Source organism: Temnothorax longispinosus, chromosome 8 (genome assembly GCF_030848805.1).
Source record: "Temnothorax longispinosus isolate EJ_2023e chromosome 8, Tlon_JGU_v1, whole genome shotgun sequence".
NCBI classification, from domain to species: domain Eukaryota; kingdom Metazoa; phylum Arthropoda; class Insecta; order Hymenoptera; family Formicidae; genus Temnothorax; species Temnothorax longispinosus.
In genome coordinates this window covers 4,894,955-4,921,143 of record NC_092365.1, presented here as the reverse complement: position 1 = coordinate 4,921,143, position 26,189 = coordinate 4,894,955, and the positions used below count along the sequence as shown (strand labels likewise).

The 26,189-nt window shown below is 42.3% G+C and overlaps 4 protein-coding genes across 12 annotated transcripts in view; 3 read left to right on the top strand and 1 right to left on the bottom strand.

Annotated features, from left to right (window-relative positions):
* Positions 1-435: 435 nt before the first annotated feature.
* Positions 436-4,931, top strand: M6 (neuronal membrane glycoprotein M6). Of its 2 annotated transcripts, XM_071785007.1 has the most exons (6): positions 436-767; positions 887-1,066; positions 2,117-2,253; positions 2,332-2,514; positions 2,623-2,773; positions 2,932-4,931. In XM_071785007.1, the coding sequence occupies exons 2-6, from the start codon at positions 1,063-1,065 to the stop codon at positions 3,243-3,245; spliced, it is 789 nt and encodes a 262-aa protein (XP_071641108.1). In that variant the 5' UTR covers positions 436-767; positions 887-1,062; the 3' UTR covers positions 3,246-4,931. The 2 variants fall into 2 exon arrangements, with proteins under 2 accessions (XP_071641108.1, XP_071641107.1); XM_071785006.1 differs by lacking the exons at positions 436-767; positions 887-1,066 and adding an exon at positions 1,087-1,801.
* On the bottom strand, positions 4,730-6,720 carry Pig-l (phosphatidylinositol glycan anchor biosynthesis class L). The gene is made up of 5 exons (XM_071785009.1): positions 6,405-6,720; positions 6,204-6,285; positions 5,528-5,724; positions 5,324-5,454; positions 4,730-5,227 (listed from the first exon to the last, which is right to left on the bottom strand). Exons 1-5 carry the CDS (start codon positions 6,718-6,720, stop codon positions 5,087-5,089), a joined length of 867 nt encoding a protein of 288 aa, XP_071641110.1. The 3' UTR covers positions 4,730-5,086.
* Positions 6,721-6,870: 150 nt separating this feature from the next.
* On the top strand, positions 6,871-9,031 carry LOC139817156 (mitochondrial fission process protein 1). Of its 2 annotated transcripts, none has more exons than XM_071785010.1 (4): positions 6,871-7,008; positions 7,572-7,727; positions 7,928-8,055; positions 8,125-9,031. In XM_071785010.1, the coding sequence occupies exons 2-4, from the start codon at positions 7,673-7,675 to the stop codon at positions 8,437-8,439; spliced, it is 498 nt and encodes a 165-aa protein (XP_071641111.1). In that variant the 5' UTR covers positions 6,871-7,008; positions 7,572-7,672; the 3' UTR covers positions 8,440-9,031. The 2 variants fall into 2 exon arrangements, with proteins under 2 accessions (XP_071641111.1, XP_071641112.1); XM_071785011.1 differs by having other exon boundaries at positions 6,874-7,008; positions 7,605-7,727.
* Positions 9,032-9,254: 223 nt separating this feature from the next.
* Positions 9,255-26,189, top strand: part of Lim1 (LIM homeobox 1) — a 48,605-nt gene continuing 31,670 nt past the window's right edge. For 6 of the 7 annotated variants that reach the window (XM_071785003.1, XM_071785004.1, XM_071785001.1 and 3 more), the window contains exon 1: positions 19,164-19,257. The gene's annotated coding sequence lies outside the window, so the exon portion shown is untranslated. Of the gene's footprint in view, positions 11,992-19,163; positions 19,258-26,189 lie in introns of those variants that run through there. The other variant, XM_071785000.1, reaches the window with a different exon arrangement.

Here is a 26,189-nt window from a genome sequence, read left to right as displayed (position 1 = left end):
GAAGGGACATTCTGCGAAATCCGGTATCTCCTACTCCTCAAAGTGATAAACTATGCAGGTATATTTATTGTTACATTTCTCGATATAGAAGATATATTTTTAAATCATCATTACGATCGCTGTTTCGCCCCGCCGAGCAGTAACGAGAAATTTTCTAATAAATCAAGTAAACCATGAGAACACGCAAGTTCCCAATTTTCATAAAAATTGTTACAGCAGATCCCTCCTATTCCCGCATCTTTCCGCAAAATCCCTTCATCACGACTTTTGAGATTCTACTCGTCGGATCGGATTGTCAGAGAATACGGGCATTCTCGCCTTTGGTCGCCTCGGCGCGTTTATTTGCGACTCCCCGATCGAATCGGGGTCACAGCCGGTCATCATCGCCTCCCGCCAAGCCCCGCTCCATTGAAGGGACCGACGAGCGCCGAGCGCTTACTACAGCACGCCCTACGATTCGTCGCCGGAGCAACGATCCCATTCACCATACAGAAAGTAACGGACGACGCGTTCGTGACGCCATGTTGAGTCTCCGGCCGAAGATACCCCGTGGAAGTCGTTCCCCCTGATCCCCGAAATTCCGACGTGCCCGCGCGCGTGATAAGATCGATAAGATCGTCGGCGCGCGAGAGATCCATCGGTGTGGACCGTTCGCGGGTGGTCGATCTTGCATCTCGTCGACGCGCAGTCTCCCGGAGTGGCTCTGACAGATGGTAAACAAGCGAGTTATAACGCAGTGGTATCTGTGAAGTGGAGATCAAGAACCTGTAAGCACATAAGATTACTCGAATAGTTCTGAATAGTCTTCGCGTGGATGGGTAGCTAGTGGAATTGAGAGTCCATCGGATTCGCCAGTTTCATCCTTCTCTCTCTCTTTTACGCCTAGCGACCGCGAGTGGAATGTCCTTCGCTGCCGCGGCCGTGGGACGCGCGATCGCCGCGGTAATTAACGAGCAACTGCTGCTGTAATCGCGGATTCCTGCGAAGCGTATACGGGCGCTGCCCATCCCACCTTCTCCGGGCATTATTAACCTCAGGCGAGCGACTCTGCAAACTGCAAACATGGGTAAGTTGCTGATCTCGACGAGAATCTTCCTTTTCGGGTCTTCTGCTGTAAATTAACATGATCGTGCGATGCCCAGATCCGATTTAGGACCGTCGTCGTGCGAGCGTCCATAACAACGGTATCCATACGGTTGTAAACATTGGGGCTACTCGAGGTTCGACGCGCTCGATACAATAAGCTAATCAACTGATCGAGACCGAGCTATTTTTGATACGATGTGAATTATAATTGACGCAGCACGGACGAGCGCGGAGGAAGCTTGTTAAGTGTTATTAAGAGACGGATGACGTTCGCACGCAAGTGAAGGAGTTCTGGATGAGGACAATAATAGACGCCGCGCGCTAATTATTTCCGTCGGAGACGTCTTGGCGCGTTAACGGCACGTTTACATTGCCGAGTTTATGAATGGACTAGCGTATAATTAGCGAGTATAGTTAGACACATGTCGCGCGTTATCTGACCGAACTGTAGATAAGTGATTAGTCATCCGTCTGTGGTATGGTTTAGTCATTGGCCGAACGCCCAGCTCTCGCGGCCACGCGTTCTTCGTTTTTATTGTTACTGTCGGATCGTTTATTGTTGCTCTTACAATTATATTTAAAATGACGAGGCTGAACAAACTACGTCAGGCTAGAGAGAGTGTGCCGCTGCGCGGCAACTTTGGGAGTAACGCTAGCCTAGACAGATTTTCCGAGCGTAGTCTACACGGACTAAATTCGAAGGAACGAACTTGTAGTAAGTGTCTGAAAATGCTGTTGGAATGTGACGATGAACAGTACGAGTTGCCCTGTGACAAATGTAGACGCGATAAAATTGAATTCTGCTTTTCGTTACAATAGATTCTGTTGTAATTTATTTCAACAGTTACGTATCTTACGGTTAATATCTCTCTTTGAAAAGTTTATTTGACACACTACGCTATATTATCACTGTTATATCTAGATTTTGATCATAGCGAGATTTGATTGTGACAACTTCAATTAAATATGTAAACGGACATAGCGCGTCCCATAACAAAATGACAAATATTAAAGGAATTTCCTTGTTTAGGAAACATGTGCAACGAATGCATGGCCAGGGTGCCGTATGCGACTCTCATAGCAACCATCATGTGTTGTCTGGGAGTCGGAATCTTCTGCGGAACTATGTACCGAGGTGCGACGTTGTGTGCTCTTATGATGGATCAGGTAAATCACGTGTGAGAGTACTTGCTTTTTATTTCAAAGTAAAGATTCTGTAAATCTCAAGTTACAAAATTAATATAGGTGTTCCATCTGCATCTTGGATGGTTGGAAGCGGTGCAGCTAGTATTTGCGTCGATCGGAGCTTGCATGGCAGCCTTAGGATTCATGATTTTGTGCGTCGGTTGTCTCGCAACTGGTGCTACGAGGCACAAAGTCTACCGTGCGTGGAGATCCCGAGTGGGCGGGCGTATCTCCTGTGCTGTTGTAAGTTTCTAAAGTGTAAAATCCTTCATTATTCCCCATTAATGGAAAAATCACGGTGTGACTATAAGCTATTTTAATTATCCTAATATATACATCTTTATTTTCCAGTTTATGACTATCATCTACATCCTGCAAATAGTTTGGCTTCTGATATTTGCATTCCTGGTTATTACTACGCTGGTATTTACCATATTCTGGGGCCTGTGCAGCAATCCACGTGTCCAGTCTCTTGATGACTGCATTGATTTCACTCAATTCGGTAAGTTTTCACACGTTGATATACAATAAATAGACTGAAACTACGACGTTGTATTTAAGTCCATCTGTATTCTAGTTTATTATATAGTATTTATGTTAATCGTTTGTTATATAAAAACTAAGAATTGATAAAGAGCAAGCAAATTCGTGCCGTTTCAGGCTTCATGTTTCCAAATAACACACGGGTGCAGGACATGCAAGTGTGCGGACCCCAGGAGGTCAAGCTCTTCTGCAAGGATTTTGTGGAGAAGGCCGAGGTGATGTTCATCTTGGCGACCGTGGCGAGCATGCTCGTGATTTTAAGTTTGATACACTACCTGATGTGCTTGTCCGCTAACTACGCGCACATACGAGATCACGAGAAGTTCCAGGAACTGCAGGAGCTGCAGTACCTACAGGACGCGACCGATCCGGACTCCCCGCAGCCGGGAATGGGTACTCTCGGCTCTCATCGCGGTAAAGACAGGTTCTAGGACACGGCCCGCGAGATCTTCACTATGAACCCTTTGTAAGGAGCCTATCGTCCACCTGACTGTCCACGTAGGTCATCCTTGCGCCCGATTGGAAATCTCTTCCGGGTACCACTTCCTCTTCTCTATGTACCTAAATTCGGTATTCTGCTCATCGCGGTGTGTCTGTCGCCGTCTACGGTAGTTTACTGATTCGAGGATCTTGCGGGAACCAACTCTATGCCGTCCATTTTATCTGCGACTGTAATCGTATGTAAGCATCTACTTCGTTTTATGTAAAAAAGATGTTTATTGAGGCACGTGCCGGTTTGTCGTAAAACTTTCATCTTTAACGCGAATCGCTCGATCAAAGAGATCTCTTGCGATCGATTCGCGGAGTTTCGGTCTAGAGCGTAAAATGTTCACGACGATATCATTCCATAAGCTTCGTATTCATAGGAAAAGTATTTGAAATGTAGCCTTGTGCATTCGAAATGCGCAAGATTCCAGCGCGCACAGAGATTTGTATTTACTTGAAAGTATTTTATTTCACTTCGGTGTACGCGCACACGCACGCTGTATTGTGCGTAATAGTGTTATGCGAGTGTTGACGACTTTAGATCATTTGCCGGTCTAATCTTTCGGTATTAGGGCTAATTCTCGGACTATACATACCACGTACTATGTCTTCAGTACTGAGAGATTTTTTTACGAAAGAGATTTCTTTTTTTTATACGTGTTTACATACTAGGCTACTAAGCATATATTTTCGTTACATTACGGACATTTAAAGCATGCTGGGAAAATTACATTGAAATAATAAAAAAGACAAGACATAGGATATACAAAAATCAAACTAACAACGACCGCGTATACAGCAATTGTTAACATGATTATTAATCAAATTTTCATTGAATATTTTCCCAGCATGCTTGCTAAGAAATATTCATGTCGTTTGTGCAATTATATAAGCGAAAAGCTCATCTTTCACTTTAAGCAGCTTTCCACGGAGATAAAATGTTACAGAAAACGTAACATCGTGCATATAGAAGAATATATATTCGTGGATTCTGCGTATATATGTATGTATAATATCGAATGTTGTGAAAAGAGCAATATATTTTTCCGAATAGTAAAAGAATTCCGCAATCAATAGAGAAAGGAATATTAGAGAAAGGAACGAAAGTTATATAAATTCCTCTATGCACGTTACTTGTGCCAAAGTAAAGAATTTTTGCTCTAAACAAAGATCTATGACTTATGTAACACGTCAATGTTGAGGCACAAATTAAAAAATATATATATACGTACAATCGCGAGCTCGACTCGCCACATATTATTACTTGCTCAAATGATTTGATGATGATCGCTGATTTTCGTAATGTGTGCGATTACCGGATGAAAAACCTTGCGCGTCCCGCAACTTAAATTAGAGATACGATTTTTTTATCCACGATAATTCTAGATTACTTTATTATACACACCTGATGAGTAAAATGACACACATATCAAATGGCAATTTGAATTTATATGCAGCTGCAAAAGGTTGTATACAATAGAGAAGGATAAAACGGCACGCAGTTATTGTTTGTTTTTAAGGAAAGAACTTTGATTTATTGCACTGTAAAAACTACGTGCCGCGTTCGAAAGTATAATTACAATGTATATTCTATTATATTAATGAATAAAAAAATATTTCCCTCTTACAAAGTGTGTGTCTCTGCATATATTTCAAAGTTTCCGTATTAATTATCTATAGTTTTCGTAGCTTTGGTACGTAATTTACATTTATCATGGTAGACAAAGTATGTACAGTGATAGTTAAATTACACATTTTGTACAGTTCTTCGTTCGTCGCGTGACGTTCAGTCCTCGTCGAACTGGAGGTCCAGCTCCAGGTCGAGGGCACTGACTTCTTGGAGGGTGTTGATGAACGTGTATCGCGAAAAGATCATGTACAACTTTCGAAACCAGACGTACTGGGACTTGTGTGCGGCCATGGCACTCTGCAAGGGAAAAGATAACGTTTAAGAAAAGAGGCCTGCGCGTTAAACGCGATGATTAATTGTCTCGCCTTAACGAGGCAGAATGTTCCGATTTACTTTGATCGTTCGCTTCTGCTCGTACGTCACCAGATACCAGTACGAGGCCGAGAGTAGGCTGACGGGCAAATCTAAGAGTTGAATGTACTTCCTGATTATATTAACGGACTCTAACACATATAGCTTGCAATCTGGAACACGATCGGACTTATACATCATACGAGCCTGCTATATTTGTATGTCAATCGAGCGAACGATACTCACAAGGAGGTACTTTTTTCTCTATACACAACGCGGCGATTGCAAAATACAAGGAGATATGATTTTTATGCCGGCTCACTCCGTGTTTGTCGAACGTAACGACGGCGTTGATTTTATACATTTCTACGTATTGCAAGATGCTCTCTGCAACCGTGTCTGTTGGCCACTGTACGCCCTGATCGTCCGGCAACTCGCTGCTCCTGCACATTTGTTCATCCGACTATTGTACAAGAGACAGTTATTTCAATTTTATCATATTCCTCACCGCATATTTAACACTTGAATGAAGTTGGATGCAGTTATGCAATAAGGAACCAAGCACCATTTTTATATTTTTAGTTCTGCATTGCAAAGTAATACTTCACATGGACGGGAAATTTTCTAAAAATGCATAAGTATAACACATGAAATTACATTTGACGTAACGTTGGCGCCGAATCTTATTTCTAACATTTCGAAATTTTCTATAGCAAAGAAGTAAGTTTGGAGTTGGTCCCGCATTGCAGAATCATGTCCAATTGTCCAATTTCCATCTTGCAAAAGTTAGACAAGTACATCTAGTGTTAAATATGCCGTTAGAATAAAGCGATCCTACGATATTTCCTCGAAAGAAAAATTATGTAAATAATTGGAGCACATGCAAGCGCTTGTAAATGACGTTTCCCATAGGCACACTCACATAATGATCGTCACGTTAGCCTCTGGGATTCCCAGCACCTTCGCACACGCCCACAGCTCGTCTACCCTCTTTCTGTCCCCACCTGCAAGCATACTGGTAAACATCAATAGACACAGCGTTTACGTGACGTCTAGCCTGGTTCATTCCCGGATCGTCGCTCACGATCCTGGGACGACGGAGAGGCCCGCTAGTGACATGTACCCATGGATAAGCACAGGAGGTAGATCTCGCTGGCCTTGGAACGGGCCAGCCAGTAGACCAACGGCCCGAAGAACATCACCTCGTCGTCCGGATGAGCGGTGACCAGGAGAAGTCTACCGGGCGGGCCCGGCAGTTGCCAGGCGGCATGGCCCACCCGTTTGAGGACCGCGTAGAGGAAGACACAGACGCAGAGGTACGCGAGCAAGGCGATCAGCAGCTGCCACGAGATCTCGCGGATGTAGAAGCACCACCAGGAGATCGCCTCGTTGAGCTGCAGGCTGAGGTACAGCCGCACGTACTCCAGGTCGGCCATCATCCTGAGGATCCCCGCGTGCACGACGTCGCGCGTGACCTGTCGCGCGAGCTATCGCGGGCCCGCCATGTCGCCGATAACGCGCGAGTTATCGCCCGCGAGCGAGAACGCGACGTTCCCCGGAGCCGCGCAGCGGCCGAGTTTGAGGTTAGGTCGCGCCGATTTGGCGGACCGTCTGAGCAGTCGCCGTTTTCGGCCAGGAGGAACTGTGGAGGACAGGGACAGGAAGAACCGACTGAACCGAGAGAGGAAGATATTCAGGGGGAGAGGGAAACGGTGGACGTGCGAGACGTAAGACGTGAAACGATAATTTAATATATTAACTTCCAGATGAGATAATTACTTTCGTAAACATTATTTCAATCCCGTTATTTAAAAATGTGAAATATATCTAGAAATATATCTATTTACATTTTACTATAATATCTATATCGCCTCGGGCGTCAGAGTCGGTCAGAGATTATTTCTTAAAAATTAGGTAATCGCAATTACAGCTGACGTCGTCAGCATGACGCAATCAGAGGTTAAGTAAGAAGAAATGAGGTAATTGCGGATAATTGACCCGTTACGTGATTCAAGCGTTGCGCGAAGGTCAAAGGAAAATAGATAAAACTTTAAAGTTTCAAAAAATCAATACGAATCGACAGGTATATCGAACTGCGAGCCCGCGAGCTTATCGACCTCTCGAAAGCTCCGTAGCTGCGACGCTGCGTTCAGCGTTGTGTTTTTCGTGATCGACGTGATCTGTTTTTGCAACGATATTTCTACCCCAAGTTTTCCCTCGAATAAATTCTAAATGCTTAGATAAGAATAGGAAGAGAGGAGAGATTTTATAGACATTTTATCGTTGATAGCCGAAAATTCTCTTGGCACTGAACGCCGCGAAGTGCCAAAAGTCTGCCGCAGGTTATGTCACCGCGCGAGAGGTAGTCGGAAAATCGAGAATTCCGGGACGATGAACGATCAGGAGGAGGTGGACCTGTACCGAGACACGTATGTGAGATATTTAGGTAATGGCAAGAATATTGTTAAGTACTGTTATCGAAATTTTCTGTCATCCTTCTCTCGTTTTGTGTTTCACGATTCTGCACGACGTACAAGTCATACTTGATTTATAAATAATTAATAAAAAACAGTAAAGCAAATCGGCGTTTCAAGAAGATTCTTTTGTACATAGGCCAACAAGGTGTAAATTCTGTTTTTTTTTTAGGTTATGCGAACGAGGTTGGAGAAGCGTTTAGGAGCCTGGTACCAAAATCCGTCGTGTGGTTCAGTTATGCGTTGTCAAGCGGATATGTTCTCGCAGACACGGTGCACAAAGGTGCGAAGGTCTACCAGGTACTGTGGGAATGGTTAAATTTTAACGGGGATAATTATCGGACATTTTAACAGCTTCTATTATTACAGGCGGACACCACGCCACAGAGAATCAAAAACGTCCTGTTGTCCACGTCAGATACCTTGATATGGCAGTCGTTCGCGTCGGTGATAATTCCCGGCTTCACCATAAATAGGATTTGCGCGGCAGTTCAGTTTGCTCAAAGAAAGAGTGCAAGAGCAGCTTGGAAGAAGCCTTGGATCACTACCCTTATTGGTTTGGTGTCCATTCCTTTCATAATACATCCCATAGACCACGCCGTGGAAAGAGCGATGGATGTTAGTTACAGGAAATGGACGGGATACCATCCAAAGGAGCCTCTATGCGGTGTGAAACACGAATAACGATAGTTGTTCGTACAGGTAGTTAATTATATAGTATGTAACCTGAGAGAGGTCGTGCTTAAGCGAGCTATATTAATGGATATATTGGAGAATTTATTCAATTTTGTACACAAAGCAACTCAAAGATCTTATATTAATACTGGTGGAAGAATATAATATATTTTTTATGACCTTTATCTAAGGACGATTTAACGATCAAATTGATGCCTGAAAGTTTCCTTAAAATCATCAAAATGTAAATTAAAATTCCTTGTGATGTGATATACAGATAAGGATAATGAAATACGAAATAAACTCTATGAAAGAATAACTTAAGATGAATTTAAATTAAGTTAAGCTAAACTCAGTATCTGCAAATCGCGTTTCAGAGAAACATATTTACACGATCTCTCCTGGTCTAGAAAAACGGTACACATTATTACTGCCAGATATAAGATAGTACAACAGAATGCACTTAGAATATTTTATTGTTAATTGCAAAAATGTAAAATATTTTTGTTATAATGTACATATTACACAGCTATATGTGCATTAAGATTTTTAGCTGGCTTTGCCGCAATTGTTAAGCTGTTGAATAAAGTTATTGATTTAATTCCCCGTTTCCTATCTCGTAATCGTCTTCGCTTTAACGCATCGTTATGTTTTCGATTTAATATTTTCTATAACTAATATCTTTCTTATTTTTCTCCCGTTATTATATTAAGTAGAAAATAATACGATAATCCACTTTCGTGTATTTCTTACTCAAAATGAATTCGAAAAGGAAATGACGTCTCGTTTTTATTTTATCATTATTATTTTTTTTCCAGAAATTTATCATCGCGATATTAGAGGAATTCAGACGGTGCCGCAAAGTAGGAATGGTTTCGCAAGTTATATGCACGGCGAAAGGTTCTCCGACGGTTTCCACGGTGCGGCGGTTAATAACGGCGCGATGTAGGGTAACACCCGTTTCATGAAAATGCATCGCGCAAAAAATGCTACCGCATCGCGCGGCGGCGTTATAATTATACCGCAAGCAGCGCCGATTACGAGATCATTATCTGGCCGTACCACACAATTTCCCCTTGCTATCGCGGCCGAATCTGAGGTCCCGCGCTCACGATAAACGCGATTGTAATCGATATACATTTCTTAATGTGCGCGATTCGAGCGAGTTTCGCATTAAGACATCAATGGCACCGACTAAGCGTTTTCCCGCGAGCGTAATTTTCGATCGTCAGATAACGTGATGAATTTTTCCGCAAGGAATAAATGACGCAAGATATACAATTGGGACGTATCCATTTCGCGAAATAGAATTTCTAACGCGCGAAATCGACGGAATTGGCTCTGTGGCGATCTCTTAGATCCCTTTTCGCATCTTCTTGTATCCGCGATATTTTAGTAGCAATACTTCGAAATCACTTTTATTCGCGTGATTCTCGTTCTGGAGTGCCTTCGAATTCCTGTTTTTATTTTGACAAAAAGATCGACGTCGGCCCTTTTTAAAAAAGAATTAATATATCGAATTAATTAGCGATTAGAAATCTGCCGGCGAATCTTTCGTAAATCTCCGACGACGCGGCATTCTTAAAAACGTTTACGTTCTCGTCATACTGTAATATTGCAATACTGTTTAACATATTTATTATTAACGTATTTATATTTTCTGTTTTGCGAATGAAAAGAAAATAGCCGAAAAATGATCAAACAAGCGAAATATTCAAAGCGTTTAACAATTAAATATTATCTTAAATATCGAAACAATTAAATATCGCCTCAAATATCGATAAAACGATAAATAATGTATCTTCTCTATTGTTTCTTATTCCGAATGAATAAGTTACGATAACACATGCTTGAACATTTTCGAGGCATTGGCATTGATGATAGCGGACCAACGATAAAATTCCGCACAATTTCGCAATTATAACAATATTAGAGATAAAATCGCTAATTGTAACAAATACATATATAATAGAAAGTGATCACGTTTCACGCTTGTCAATACAACGAACGATACGCGCCGCCGTTTTCTCGCTCGAGCGACCGAATTGATTTTGAAATATATTGTCGGATATTTTCTGTTAGGTTTTTTACGGCTTTTCCTGGAACTCGAGATTGACGTCAACAACGTTCGTTTGATTTCGGCCGCGCGCGTCGCGCCCACGCAAGGTCGCCGCGCTACCATTCGCACGCGGACCTCCGAGCGGGTCGGGCAACGGCGCATGTCGCGTTATTTTTCGGAGTACGAATCGCCGGTGTCGACAAAATGCGAAATGCGATTATTCTCCTCGTCTCATCCGTCACGATGATTAGAGATTATTGGCTCGACGATCAATTGTTGTCTTCGAAAATGTTTCCGAAGCTGGAATTACCGCGCGATTCGTCCACTTTGGACTTGGACTCGGGATTAGAATCGGGAGGACGAGGGGAACGGCCGGGGGACAGTCGAATGGAACGGAAAGTCGCGGATCGTCTCATCGCGACATTTAATTGCTTTTTTAACGCTTCGACTCGGACGTGCCGCGCGGTCGTAATTTCTTTTTTATTTCGAAAGCGCGAAATAATACGCGAATCGCCGGAACGCAAGCTGCAAAGGATAGCGAAAAACGATACGGGGGAGGGGGATGTATCGAAATTTATTAATAAAATATCTTTATCTCGGTGAATTTGTGCCGTTAAAGCGATTCATCACGATACTGAATATCGTACACTTTCGAATAGTCCGGCTTGTCTCAATTAGATATTAGATATCGAATTGACTCGCGCCGTGTGTCGCCGCGATAAGCGGAGTGAAGTTGCCCACGTATCTCTCGAACGTCGCCGGTCGCGACTCGCGATGCGGAATGGGTTCACACCGACTACACCGCGCGAGGTTGGGCGACGTCGCGGCGCGTTAGATCGGCAAGCACGGTCCGATAAACCCCATGACTCGGATACTCGTCGACTGCGTAGTCTAAATAACAGTCGAACAGGGTGAGTATACCGGCGACGCGCATTTATTTCGCAGCATCAATTAATTCGACGAACGTCTCTTGAACACTGGTCGATCGGCAGAGCGACGACCGACAGTGCTCGCGAACACTGTTCATCGCGATCGCAAGCTGCGCATTTGTTATACCCGTCGCATTTGTTGTAATCTCCCTGAAACGCGAGCTAACATCTACTTATCGTTCGAAATACGACGAGAAATACGGCAAGAGTGCCGTTGGGCGCAATTAGGCGGGGTGAAGCTAGTCGCGCGAGTTTCGAATTCTCGCTCCCGGCCGTCCCGGGGATCGAGGATTGTACTGGTCGTCGATTCGCAAGATGTCGCGAGTGTCTCAAATCACATGTGTTTTCCCTCGCGTTACTTTACTCTCCCGTTACGATGTAAACGTTATAGCGTCTTTATCGCCCGAGAGTGTCGGTCGTCGTTTTAACCGCCGTTTTCGTGAGTGTCAGTGCCAAGTGTCCTGCGACTGCCATGGAGGAGCGACGGCAGGACGAGGGAGGAGAAGGAGGAGGAGGAGGAGTATCTCGACGAGGCATGGCACCGAGCAACGACGACGGAGCGGTCGCCGGACGGTGAGTGAATTGTAACTTATTTTATTCGTCACTTATTTTACTGGGATATTAATCTCTCCGTTTATCTCCGCGGTACGTCGACGGAAAATCTTTGAGTAAAGCAAACGCGGATTTCGGGTGCGATTGATTATAGGAAAGTTAGTTTTAAGCGATTATTGATTTATTTGCGGTTTAAATTGCGCGAGTGCGTATCAGCGCATTTCGGAAAAAAGAACTTTGAGAATATGATTATGTATTAAATGCTTTCGATCTGAAAGTAGTTTTTTATCTATGACAAGATTTACTGTTAAAGTTTTTGAAGAGCTAATAAAAATATGTTATGTTTACAGTATATGTATGTACATGTATTATAATTCTGATTATGGAATGCATTTAAACGTCAGTTTTATAGATTGTTTATAGATTAAACGTCTGTTTTATATATGTTTTATAGATATTTTATAGATATTATTAAACGTCTATTTTATAGATGTTTTATAGATTTTAATATCGATTCTTTCTCGTAAGAAAAATAAAATTAACCCTAGAGAGTCTTTCTGGGGTGATATGTCACCCCACGCGAAATTCAAATTGCGCCCCTGTCTTAGAAAGGTTAGTTTTCATACCGAGACCCTAACCATAATTCAGTTTAGTCATCCGGCAGTCGACCTCCGTCATTCAGCAAGTGCGTTAGATCCGTGCAGCAGCTGAAAACCGAAAAAGAAAATTGTTTGGGGTGACGTAGTACCCCCTTTGGCCGTTTACGTTCGACTTTTACCAGATTAAAGTATATTTCAGATTTTTTGTAAAAATTGATAATGAAAAATTATACACTTTACAGCACTCCCCGGAAAATTCTACCCCTGTTTCATATATAATTCTTTAAGATTCGGTCAATTATTTCATTTTTGCTGTTCTTGCACAGCAACTGATTAAAACTTTGTAAAGTTTTTGTGGAGTTAATTTTACTGTTTCCATATACTTTTATAACTTTTGACTATCTTTCAAATAAATAATAATTGACAGAATTTGTTTTACTTTCCATTTCTTGCGATTTTTCCCATCCGACAGTTTTTCGTCATTTCCTCTACTTCAGACGTTCAAAGAAATATGTTTTTTTTTAAGAAACGAAAAAATCGCTTACATGCCCTTGAAGGTTGTCTATTCGTCTTTCAAAATTCGTTCGAATTTTTAAAATCGGTGAATTTTATGAAAAACTACAGCATTTTTTATAAAAATAGTCATTTTAGCCCAATTTTTGGTTCTTTTTTTTGTTTTTCGAAATTTTTTTACTGTTTTTTTTTTACTACCGCAAATTGATGACTACTATCGTCTTCCCTATTAAAAAACAAACAAAATTATCTATTATAAAGTTGTCTAACAACAAATAGAAACATTATACACGTGGTACAAATTTGGGGTGTTTTTATACCCCGCTTGGCCTTTCACGTATGAGAAAATTCATAAAGACTCTCTAGGGTTAAATTTATTTTAAATTTATTCTAAAAAGTTGTAGAATAAATAACTATGTACTCTATGTTAGATATACATATATTATAATTTATATTATATGTGTATATTTGTTATAGAATTTATTTAGATGCCTGTTTTTATTTTTTGATAGAAAAATTAATATCGATTCTTTATCATAAGTAAAATAAAAGAATCCGCTAGTTGTTAGAATCTTTTGTAACTCTTGCATGCAACATTTCTTTTAAACATTTATCATTTTTGTTACACGCACATCAGCCGAATGCACTTAAATTAAATTTTTAAATTTATCTTAAATTTATTTTAAGTAGTAATTCTCTGAGAATATTAAATTTATTTCAAAATTTAATTTTGCACAACTGAAATTATTAATTATAATTTTAATTTTATACAATTTTGAAATTATAATTATCAATTATAATTATAATTATAATTTTATATAACTTTAAAATTATTTTTAAAAGCACAATATTTTCTCGCAATCACGTCGTCCGTGTAATTGATTTTCTATCCTTGTTCGGTCTTATACATTATATATATATATTTTTCGTTTTGTCGATATTTTTAGAGAAGCTTCCCTATATAGTCTTCGGACGTTACCGTTTCCGAACACGGAGCTGCGAAGTATCTCGCATCTCGATGACATTAACAGCGCGATTCTTAATCGCGTATAATCGGGCTACTCGCGCTGCTCCTAACGACATGTCGCGCGTTCGATAATTAATAATTAACTTCGCCTCTCCTCTCTCCATTCTTTCTCCTCTCTCCCTCTCATTCGCGCCCCTCCCTCGCGCGGGATTACGCGGGGGGGAGGGGGCGGGGAGGCGCCTGAAGAATTTCAATGGCTATCGACGATAACGCACACCGAGCTCGTAATCATATAATTCTAACTATGCGATTACGGGCGCCGCGCGGCCGTAAATGAGGCGGCCAGCGCCGGCCAGTAAAGTTTTAGCCCCGCGCTAATAACGCAGCCCTTACCATAAATACCCTCCGGCGCGCAATTGCAATGAAGTCGTTCGTTCGTACGCCCGCGAACACGGCCGGCGCCGTAAATATCGTCTCGAATGGACAGAAGCCCGTGATAATCCCCGCAATAAATAGCCGGTTACAGCCGCGTCTTAGAGCGCGGCCACGAACGCTCGAAAAAGCGCCTCCGCCGTTTTCTTTTCTTTTTTTCTCGATTGTTCTCCTCCTCCTGTCCTGCCCTGCCTCTTCAGTCTTCCCTCTATTGGATTGTACTGATTGCCGTTTGTCATTGCATTGATATCCGTTTATGCCAGTTTGTGCGACATGAAGCACGAATTGCTGTAAAAATCCCATCCCTCCTCGCGGCACGGAAAAATCGCAGAAATAGTGCAGAAATATTTCTTTCGTCGGGATAATTGTACAGCTATGTTCAACGCCTTTGCCTTTGCCTTCGGAAAGATTGCGCAAAGTAACAGGAACTTTGCGGTGAAACGTATTCGCAGCGGTTAACGTAACGTACTTACGTTGTTGCAAAGTCGCGGTAGTGTCGTCTAACGCAATATTTTTCACACATACGCACACACACACACAATGTGTCTTTTCGAAACATTACTGCAACCTGCTCTACTAAATCTCCCGAGAATCAGGAAGTAGTTAAATCGAGTGCCGCCTTCGGGTGATGGTATTTTTTAATTGCGATACAATCTCCGAGCTGCAGCCGCCCGCTGTTACCGCGAAGTTGAATCGACCGACATTAAGTCTTGAATTCTCCGTCAGACTTTTATATCGGGAGGGATGCGGCACACACGCCCATTCACGCAAGTGCGTTCGTACAGTCTTGGCTCTGCTGATCCGAGAAATGACAACGTGACGACGTTTTGACGTGACGATGAGATGTTTTGACATCTCTAACCGGCGGACGATTTTTCACGCGGGCGGCCGTAATAATCTCGCATTAGCTTTTCGGTAGCCCGTCGCCCTCGACCCTCGTAATAAGCCTAACCGAGCGCGACAATGTAATTTATAGGAGCCGCTTCTTTTTACGGCTAATTACGGCGGCGAATCACGGTCGTACGATGGAGGATCGTACGCCATTAAGCCACCGTTGGTTCCTGATTAGGAAGAAGAAATGCGCGGGAGAAGCGAAGACGAGATGTGCACTGGTTTATCTGCGACTCGCGTGAAATATCCTCCGCGATGCCGCTCTGTACCGGGTGTCTCTGTACCGCAATATTTCTGCGTTAAGGCTCCTGGGTAGTCACCGCGGCCATATTGGATTCTTACTATCGAGGCGAGGAAAACCCAATTTCGTTGTGCATGCCATTTTCAAATAAAAAGACATTTCAATAAAACATTACTATAGATCGTTTCAGAACACTTCCGAAATTGGCCGAAAACTACCCTTTTCCCTCGACAATAAACAAACAGCCATAAAACGAAGCCTAAACATACGGGAAAAACAGCCGTTTAACGACTATCGAAAGGAGGTGAAAACGTTCCTTCCGCATGCAAATCTTACTTTTCGGCCAATTTTACGACTTTCACGAATACGTTAAACGTTAGAGCACAAACACAGAGCGAATAATAAAGAAATAGCACGCACAACAAAATAGGTTGTCAACATGTCACAAAGGACAGAATTCTCTATTGGAGAGAGTTCTGATTTCTGCCGCGACGGTACGTCGCCACCGTCAACGCAGAGTTATCGGCTCAGGGACCAGGAGCTTTAACGATATTTCGAATTTTAAGTTCCTACCAGGTTTTTCTGGACTCTTTTTTTAACAATTAAGTTTCTTTGTAAGATCAATAAGAATAACATATATATTAACGAATAAAAATTCTCTCTTTAATAAATGATTAAATCTCACGAACTGAAATTAAACCTTTATTTCGTAGCAATAGAAATAATATAAGATTAATATACTTAATGAACAATAGAGTTCGATATTTCACCGTTAAACATTTTTGGAGTTAAGACGAGCACGTTCACTCAAATTTCGATTCATCCCGCGAGGCGAGACTGTCACAGCAGCAGCAGCAGCAGCAGCAGCAGCATTCGGCCACTCGGTTAATGGCACGTGGAGTCCTTTAATCGATAGAAAGGAGCGCGTGTCAGTTACTCGCACCCTACGATAACGCGCCGTATTTCACCAACGTACTAGCGCGTGTATAATAAAGGAAGATGGGAAAAGACAGAAGAGAACAGAGAAATATATGAATGAATATATGAGAAAATAGATGAAAATAGAGGATAAAAAAAGGAGACTGAGGAAGATGGAGAAGAAAAAGAGGATGGAACAAGATGGAGGAAGAGAGAGACGGTTGGGAGATACGCAAGATGACGTAGAAAGAAGAGAAAACCGGGGAAGAGAAGCAGATCGGTAAAAGAAGACGAAGAGAAAAGAAGAAGAAATGATGACGGGGTAGGCACAGAAGGCAGGATGAAAAAAAGAAAGAAAAGGGAGATCACGGATGACGATGAAGGAAGCAAGAGTAAGGCGGTGTACGAAAGAACAGGCACGATCGACAGGCAGAGAAGAATAAAGAAGCGACTGGGAAGAGAGGAAGACAGGATGACGGATTGATAAAAGGAAGAAGCGAAGGCGGAGCGTGCAGGAGGAACGTGGAAGGAAAAGAAAAAAGACGAAAGAAATTAACGGGGTTGATGCAGAAGACAGAAGGATGAGAGTATCGACGATAACAATATCACGTCGAGTCATCGACAACAAGCAAGCGAAAAGACATTCGCTCACTCCATTCAGAAGGGAAAAGGACTGTCGGGAAAGAGAAAGATAGACAAATACTTAAAAAGCAGTATAAGTAGATAGGCCAACAGGATAGATACAGAAAACATAGGAAAAGAATCACCGGCGATGGAAGACAAAGGAAGAGAAGGGAGTTTAAATGTTCATACGTGAAAGGGCGATGTCGGAAGGCCGATGGAGGAAGAAGACAACGAACGGCACTTAGAAAGAAAGGCAAGAGAGATAGATGCAGAAGACCAGATAGAACGGCAAAGTGGAAGCGGCGTGGCGCGGCGCGGCGCGGCGAGTGGGGAGCGGGGTAGAAAGAGCAGGAGGAGGAGGAGGAGGAGAAGGAGGAGGAACACACTTCGCGGGCGCGAAAGGTAAAGATTCCCTGAAACCTGTGGCATTTCGCGAGGCGGCGGTCTACCCTCTCGTCTCCCGCGACGCCGCGGGATCGATAGCGTGTCAGACGAAGAGAAGCAAGCGGCTACGGTGGTGGCGACGGCGACGGCGGCGTCGGCGTCGGCGGCGGCATCGGCGGCGACGGCGGCAGCACCACCAGCCTATTTCCAGTAACAACAGCAGCCAGCCAGCAGCAGCAGCAGCAGCAGCAGCAGCAACAGCGGCAGAAGCAGCAGTAGCAACGACGGAAGCGCCTCTCGCAAGCGAACGCGGCTCCGCAGCCATTCCACGGCCATGTCTGGCGGCGCTCCGGCTTGGCTACGCCCGTGTCTCCCGTCGCCGGCCAATCCGACGCCGTCGTACCACGTTTGCCACGGTGGTCGTGGCCAATGGGCGTAGCTGCAGCTCCACGTCGGTTGCGCCGAGTTCTGGAGGAACTCCGGGTGCGTGGAGACGAGGAGGGGGACACTCGCAGACACCGCAGGTGCAGCCAGTTGGCTGGCGAACTCGAGGCGAGTGTGCTCGCGTCATCGTCGTGTTCGCTCCGCCGCTGCCGTGACGTGACGTATCGCACCGCGCGCCGGCATCTCCGGCGTCGGTCCCCCCTCGAGATACGACACAGGGCGAGACACGGAAAGAGAAAGAAAGAAAGAAAGCGGTCACTGGTCAGCGGCTCTCGCACGCCGATCCAGAAGTCGCCGCGACAAACGCTCGGGGGATCATCCCGGGAGTGCATGAAACAAACGCGACGAAAGCACGACGCCCGCCTAGTATTCTCTCATCCTCGAGATCGGTTCTCGCCGGCACGGTCGAAACGGATTTACCGCGTGAGGTCGAGCGAGATCCGAAAGAGAGATCCGCTCGATGCACGGGAGTTCCAAGTTCCGAGAGTTCCTTTCATGTTGAAATATTTTGAACAAAGGGGCAAAAGCACTTCGCAAAGAGCACTGGATCAAGATCAATCGTCGCGCGATCACGTTCGAGGCACGATAACGTCGAACGAGCGACGTCATGACAGGGTGTAAGACGCACGTATCTCGGGCAAGATTGTGAGCGGACGAGTGTTGGTATCTAGTGCGCTGGAAGAGGACGTTAAAGAGATCGAACGAGGGAGCAAGCGGGATCGGATCGCAATGAGGACGACAAAGCGCTCTCAGGACGACAGCTGAGAGAACGCGCGCGCCGTCCGGGGTTGACAACCCCGTCTTCGCGAACGACAGGACGACGAAGATCGCACACGAGTGGGTGCCGCGCGTTGCGAGGGGGTGCAAGGACCGGCACGCGTGAAAGCAAGCACGGCGGAAATTTTGCAGTGAGTGACGAGAGGAAGCAAGAGAGTTAAAGTAAACGCTGGCATCACTGGCATCGGGGGGGAAAGTGTGAGAAGTGCGATTTAACGGCCGTTGGGATAACAACGCAGTAAAAGTGGGTGCACTGGGGCCCTCGGGACCGTTCGGCCGATACGGGCCCGTGGAAGGTGGGCCTGGTGGTGGTCCCGGGCCCGGCGAGGGAGTGGGGGCAGGGGTGGCCGCGGTCGCGGCTGGGGAGGTGGAGGGCTACGGGGGCGCCGGGGGCGGGGGAGGGGGCCCCGGGGGGGTTGGAACCCCCCGGATAAGGGTCACGGCCCTTGGCGGGCGTTGCTGCGCACCCCTGCCCGTCACCCAGGCTTGTAACATAGGTAAGAAGCATGCGAACATCGTTTTTTACCTTATAGTACCTGCTGTACCCTCGGGCCCCGCAAATGGGCCTCGTTGCGCGCTAACATCACTTTCACGTAGAACACGCACCCTGCTCCGCCGGGAGATCAATCGGAGTTAGATTTAAAAGTCAAAGAATCGCTCGCGAGTAAGTGTCGAAATAATGTAACGCATTATAGTTACCGATAAGATACCGCGTGGACTGTTGCTTTGAAATATTACGAAAATTTCGCACAGTTGTCCGTCGCGATTGCGCATCGCGACGTGGTCGACGGAATGTTTCAAATGTTTATTCGGTTTTCCATCATGCAGGATAGATGGTTGATGATGTTAGAATCTGCGAAAGCAAGTTCTGGAAACGTCAATTATTAAAATGTGAACCATGAGAGCCTTCGATACATGATAGTTTGAAAATCGATGACCGTATATACTTTCTCGTTATGAATATTTTAGACAAAATTGAGAGAGGTGATATAAATTTATATATCTATAAAATCTCTCTCTCTCTCTCTCTCTCTCTCTCTCTCTCTGTTATAAATTCTGTATGAGACAACGTTCGTGCTAAGCATTCTAAAAGGAAATGAGTAAGAGTGTAAAACTTGAGTGATCATTCTTTAGTCCGTATTTCATTTTGCCCTATTCTCGATATTTATTTTACGCAGGCGCGCCGTGCAACCTTTTTACACGAGTAGAGCGCATCTCGCGTAAAATAGGATGGTTTCCGAAGTAACGTATCCCCTATAGCGCAACATCGGGCCAATGTCATGCCTAATGCACCGGAGAACCGTGCAAGATACGCGCGACGCGTGAGACAGGATCAACCTTGTTGACGCCGGAGCATCTTTGGAACGCGTAACATCTGGATTGACAATCGATTCGAGTCTCTCCGAGATTCTTCTCTCGAAAGCGGGAGAAATCGACGATAATTAAGAGTGACATCTCGTTTCTTATAATTACACTTCATTAATTTAATCGCTTAATCGCTTAATCGCTTATTATACTTTCCGTGATGTTTCTGCATCTTAAATGTCGTAAAACTGGTATATATACACGCGTGTAACTCGATTGGCAATGCCTTAAAAATTTATAAGTTGAAAAGTATTTTTTCACTCGATTCGATATGTCAACAAGTTTCACCGTATTTTCTTGAATCGCAGCGCTCTATTAGTTAAGATCACTTTTTGCGCGGGTCGCCGGTTTCTTCGCGAGAGTACTCGGTAAGGTGCGTTACTGCAAAGTACCTGTTGCTGTATGCGAAACTTTTGCGGACGATTTTTCCGCTCATTTTCGCTCGTTGCCGCTCGTTCGCGGGAGCGTCGTGCCATTTCGATCAATCTCGCGACGGAGGGCGTGAATCTCCCCCCCCTCTCTCTCTCTCTCTCTCTCTTCCTTCCCTTTCTCTGCAAAAGAAACGTCACGCGTGAGAAGCTGCACACGCACGCATAGATCACGAGTCAATGAACCGCTCAATAGAGAATACAATCCCGCGACGTTATGCATGCAAATCTATGCTGCGATCGAAGGAGCGACGGATTTTTTTTCCGCTCGCTAGGTACGTCGCAATTGCGCGGGTCGAAATGACGTGGGGAAGTGTCTTTTACACGCTTACGCGGCGATAGACTCGCGCCGAAGTTATTCGCAAGGTACAAGGGAAGACTGGAAACTTTTTAAGGTATGTTAATGTATTTAAATCCCGCCTCGATGAAGTCTGTCACATGTGCGAAAGCGGGCGAGTATAATTTTGTACGTGACACGCAAAGTTCTATTTATATTTTTAAATAGTCGCTTATATTACGCGGATAGTAATCTAGTAGTAAAAATGAGTGCGATCAGACGTAATTAGTTCGAAGCTGTTGCGTGAAAGACGGGAAAACACGTGCCCGCTAACGGAAAACATATTTCACATATTATTTTTCTTAGAGAGAAATATTATGCATAATTACTCGATATAATTACTACTTAGGATACAAAAGTATTTCGCAATAGTGTGTAGTGGTGAAATAGGCAATATTGAGTAGAATTATATATACATACACATAGACACACATCACGTAAAATATTCGACTATTTTTTCTCTTCTGCATAATTAACAGAAGTTTACGTAGAAAATCGATATTCTTTTCATTATCAGTTATATTTTATATAAAGAATTGATGAGAAATACATATAAACATAAAGTGTAAAAAGAAATCAAATCAATCGGTCAATAAATTTAATTAGGGGTGAACAGTACAGTTGTTGGCCACTCTACATGATTGGCCACATCTTAAAAAATTAAAGAATACTATTATTAATAGAATTATAAAGAAATACTATTAAAATGTGTTTAATTATAAGTACAAAAATATTATAATTATTATTTTTTTTATAATTAAAAACATTTTAATAGTATTTTTTTATAATCTTTAATTTTTTAAGATGTGGCCAAAATCATTGTACAGTGGCCAACAACTGTACTGTTTACCTCTATTAGTTTGAGTTAATGAATCATAATCAAAGAGAGAAAAAGTACATGCATAAAAATGATTACATGATTCTTTTATATATTCCTAGAATTATTTTCAAAGTATTTCATTTTCTATGATATCGGACAATAATTACACACATTCTTAATATCACTAATTGTTTTTATTGAATTAATTCGTCATCTGTCTTAGAAAGAACAAAAAGTGCTGATTACCCAATTTACAGTTGTACCAAAGTCGCCGAGAAATATATGTCTCTTATCATGGACTACAAAAAATTCGCGTGATCTCGAAATTAGCCTTGAGTAATTAAACACAATTAATGAGATAACTTTTAAAGTCCTATCTTCTTGAGATTTTTCAAGTGTTCTATTTCTCTCTCTCTCTCTTTTCCTTTTTTCTTCACCAGTCCGATTCACCGAAATCAGCAAATCGATTCGCCGCCGGCGCGGCGCGGTGCTCGGAAAATAGTAATTTTCATCGCTATGGTGATTTGCCGAATCTAGATGCACTTGTGGTAGGCTTAGACTGATTGACCCTTAAAGTGCGTACGTTTTTTCGGTACCTTCTAAGTGTATACGTGCGTCTGTCACGTTTAACGCTATTTTTCCCTACCTTAAAGTATTTTAAAAAATCTAAAAAAATTCATGAAACATCTGTCTACATTGTAGTTGACGATTTTATGGTCATTTTGATAAACATCGTTTATTTAATATCTCCTAACAGGCTTGCAAGTTTTACAGTTACGAACAGATATCACTTTGGCTCAGACGCCGTAGACCCACGTTAAGGGTTAATAAGGTAATTCGCTGAAATTCGTTCTCTTGCTTTATCCCCTCTGCGTAGTTGTCCGCGTGTGACAAAAACGCGCATGTCGAAATATACACGAGATACGTGGGGTTGCTCCTGTACTGATACATATACGTATATACATACATACATATATTTTTTATTTAAAATATAGTTATATGTATATATATATGTATAAATTTAATTTACTAATACATTTTATAGATATGAAACCTTAAAAATTATATCATTACTGGACAGATATGGCAGAAACAAATCGAGATAGACGAATTCGGCATATAATGATAATATAAAATTCTAATATATATATAGCAATTAAGATTGTTACAAATACGTTTCCGGATTAATGACATATATATTTAACATGAAGCTAGAGTTGTATATGAGAGTAGACACGGTGTCAGGCAACCGTCGAATGCGATTACGTTAGAAATTATGTTCGCGGAACGATTTCTGCTTGCTTCAGCATTAATTTCGGATCTGATGATGTTAAAAATTATATTGCCGGTCAAGATGTCAGAAGATTTTATTCCCATTTATGTTAGAGCGTACCTCGAGATTTTATCTTTAAACACGTGCGAAAGAATGACATATAGATATAAATAGAACGGAGAACTTCTCCTCGAATAATATGTTTTAAATTTTTGTCGATACTTTTTTCTACTCCGCGGTGCGTCTTATCATTGGACTGTCATGCTGTTTTTGGTATCGAGTCCATTATTTCATATTTTACATTTAAACAAATGATACAAACTATCTTTGAATAGCATTTTTTTTAATGTTCTGATTATTAATATTATATTAAAGATTTCGGTTCTTTTATCATATGTATTATTCTCTCGTCATTGCTCTGGCATTTATGATAAAGACGTCTTGATAAAGTCTCCTCCGACGGAACAAAACAAGATCCGGCATGACGCGAGCAATGACGTCCAGCCGGAAAAAATCGGATTAAGCAATCCGATGTCGCTGGATCAACAGGATTTTTGTCTCACGTCCCGTTAATCCTAATCTGGTTTATGCGATTCAACTAACTAGGTCTTTCTACGGTTTCCTGTCTCTTACTTTTTCCGACTAGGGAATCATAAGTTATTTTCTAACTGGGGTAGGCAATCACATAAGTGACAGACATTTCGATAAATGCCTAAATAGATTAGATAAATATTTTGATAAAGCCGAGAATAATTTTACACATATTTTTTCTCGCAATAACGTAAAAAAGAGGAGTAAAAGAATTTACGATTATTATTCTCTTGAAATTTATACGCGTGAAATTAAGGCATTATTTACGTATCAAAGGAGAGAAAATTATTGAGGATTATTTTAAGTGTTTTCTAATGTCTCTGCCGAGGACAGTGCCGTTTGAGCAGTTAACTTTAATCGGCATTGATGTGATACGTGAACACCCTGTATGTCTTATATTCGTTGAGACCGTTATTCAAGCATTTAAGTCGTTACGCGATAATATCGGAATTCTACGTGGTACTTATACGCGAGATTAGCTTCTAAACGTGTTACCTTAATTTATGTTATTGATTTCGTGATTAGATAATAATTTAACGCTTGAATAACGTACGGCCATAATTTCTTTTTGCAAAACTTAACTTTAAATGACTATAATCGCCGCAACGATTTAAAACAAATCAACTCGAGCTTCATGTTAAATATACGTCATTAATCTGGAAACGTATATTTTTAACAATCTTAATTCCTGTATTAGAATTTTATACGATCATTATGCGCCAAATTCATCTATCTCGATTTTTTCCTGTCATGTCCAGTAATGATACAATTTTGAAGGTTTAATATCTATGCATATAAAATGTATTCAGCAAATTAATTTCCAAGGAGTACAAAATATATTACGCATCCAACTATTCGCTCAACAAAGATATCAATAGGTCTAGACCTATAAATAGGGAATAGCTATTCCCTTTGTAGTTCGGCCTTTGTATTCTCTATTAAGAGAATACAAATCACTTTTGAAAACTTTATGGAATAACTTGAGAGAAAGAAATTTCAAAAACAACAATGGTGAAATTATTCGTTGATTAAAATTAAGTGACTTTAAATTCTTTTCGTTAATATTAAGATTCGCGCTATCCATCCAGGTGATCCATTTTTGTTGTATCAAGTCAAGAGATAGCTTCGGGCATTAACGGCGGGTCGCATGCGAGTCGATTACGCGGAATAGTTTACGATTTCGAAGTTAACTTGCGAACGTTCACGGACTACGTCGCCGTCGATGCCGTTCTACCACCCTCGCCTTTCTCGCCCTTCCGCGAGAGGGATGAGATGCGCAAGGTCAGATCTTAAGGGTGGGAGGAGGGTTGCTAGGTTGACAACCCTGCCAGCCAGGCAGAGGGACTCCGCCCATTGGCGGAAACCGCGGAAAAAAAGGAAGAGGAGGGTGAATTCCGTGGGTCTCAATGATGGCGATAAAAACGGCGAGAGGGCGAACGGAGGGAAGAAAAGGAAAAGGGATAATGGTAGGGCGAAAGAAAAAGAGAAAAAATGGAGAGAGAGAGAGAGAGAGAGAGAGAGAGAGAGAGAGAGAGAGAGAGAGAGAGAGAGAGGCAGAAAGGAGGAGAAGGAGCAAAGGGCGAAAGAGCAGTCTCGTTCGCAAATGTTAATTAACGACGAATTATAATTATTCGCTGTCCTGGGGCCCGGTCGCGAGAGGCGCGCGAAAAAGCGGCCGCGAAATTAGCCAGATGAAAGATCGCGCAACTATAAATGCCGAAGTGCGATCGTTAAATTCATCGATGCAATAATCCGCGGCTTTTTGTTTAAGTGCCGCGAGATTTATGGTCACGGTATCCCGTCGCGACGCTCGAAATGCTCCCTTTCCTCCCGCCTCGTCTTTCTTGCGAATTAGAAGGGAGCGTCGTTATAGCTAGGCAATCGCAACGCCGCGCAGTCTAAAGCAGTGAGAAATTTCAGCTGGACCGTTCGACGATCGTAACGCAAACATTTTAACCGCGATATTTTACATTGTTCAAATTGCCGTGCTTAAATTACTGAGCGATGCCCGGTAGTAATTGAAACCTCAGTTAGCGCTAATTTTTGATATGTTTAATCGTTACGGTTATATTAACAATGAATGATGTGCATACAGGGTTGCAGCGGAAAAATGTGCGCTCTCCCTCGATGAATTTAAAGACTCGTTTAACGAAACTCTTGTTTATCGAATTTTTCATTGACAGTCGTCGATCGTCAATGTTAATTTTCAATCATTAACGATTTATTTCTAACTAAAGTATAAATATATTTTACGGCCGTTTAAATCAAATGTGTTTATAAAATACAGTTACAAACTAAAAATATATTTTACGACTGTAATCTTTAAATCAAATATATTTATAAAATACATTCACATCTTGGGTAAACCAAGATGTCGTTTAACTTTGATTTTTCGACAATTATTCATATACAAGGTAATGTTCATACAACGATAATAAAATATGAATAAAATAAAATATTGTTTTTAGAAAGATCTAAATTGGGATACAAAAGTTAGGTTCATGCCAGCTAACGCAGTTATCCTCGCAATGTCAAATGTTGCTCTTGATGTAGTAATTGTAATTAAGATTATCCAGATTCAAAAATTTATGGTTTATAATTTACGTTTAGCAATA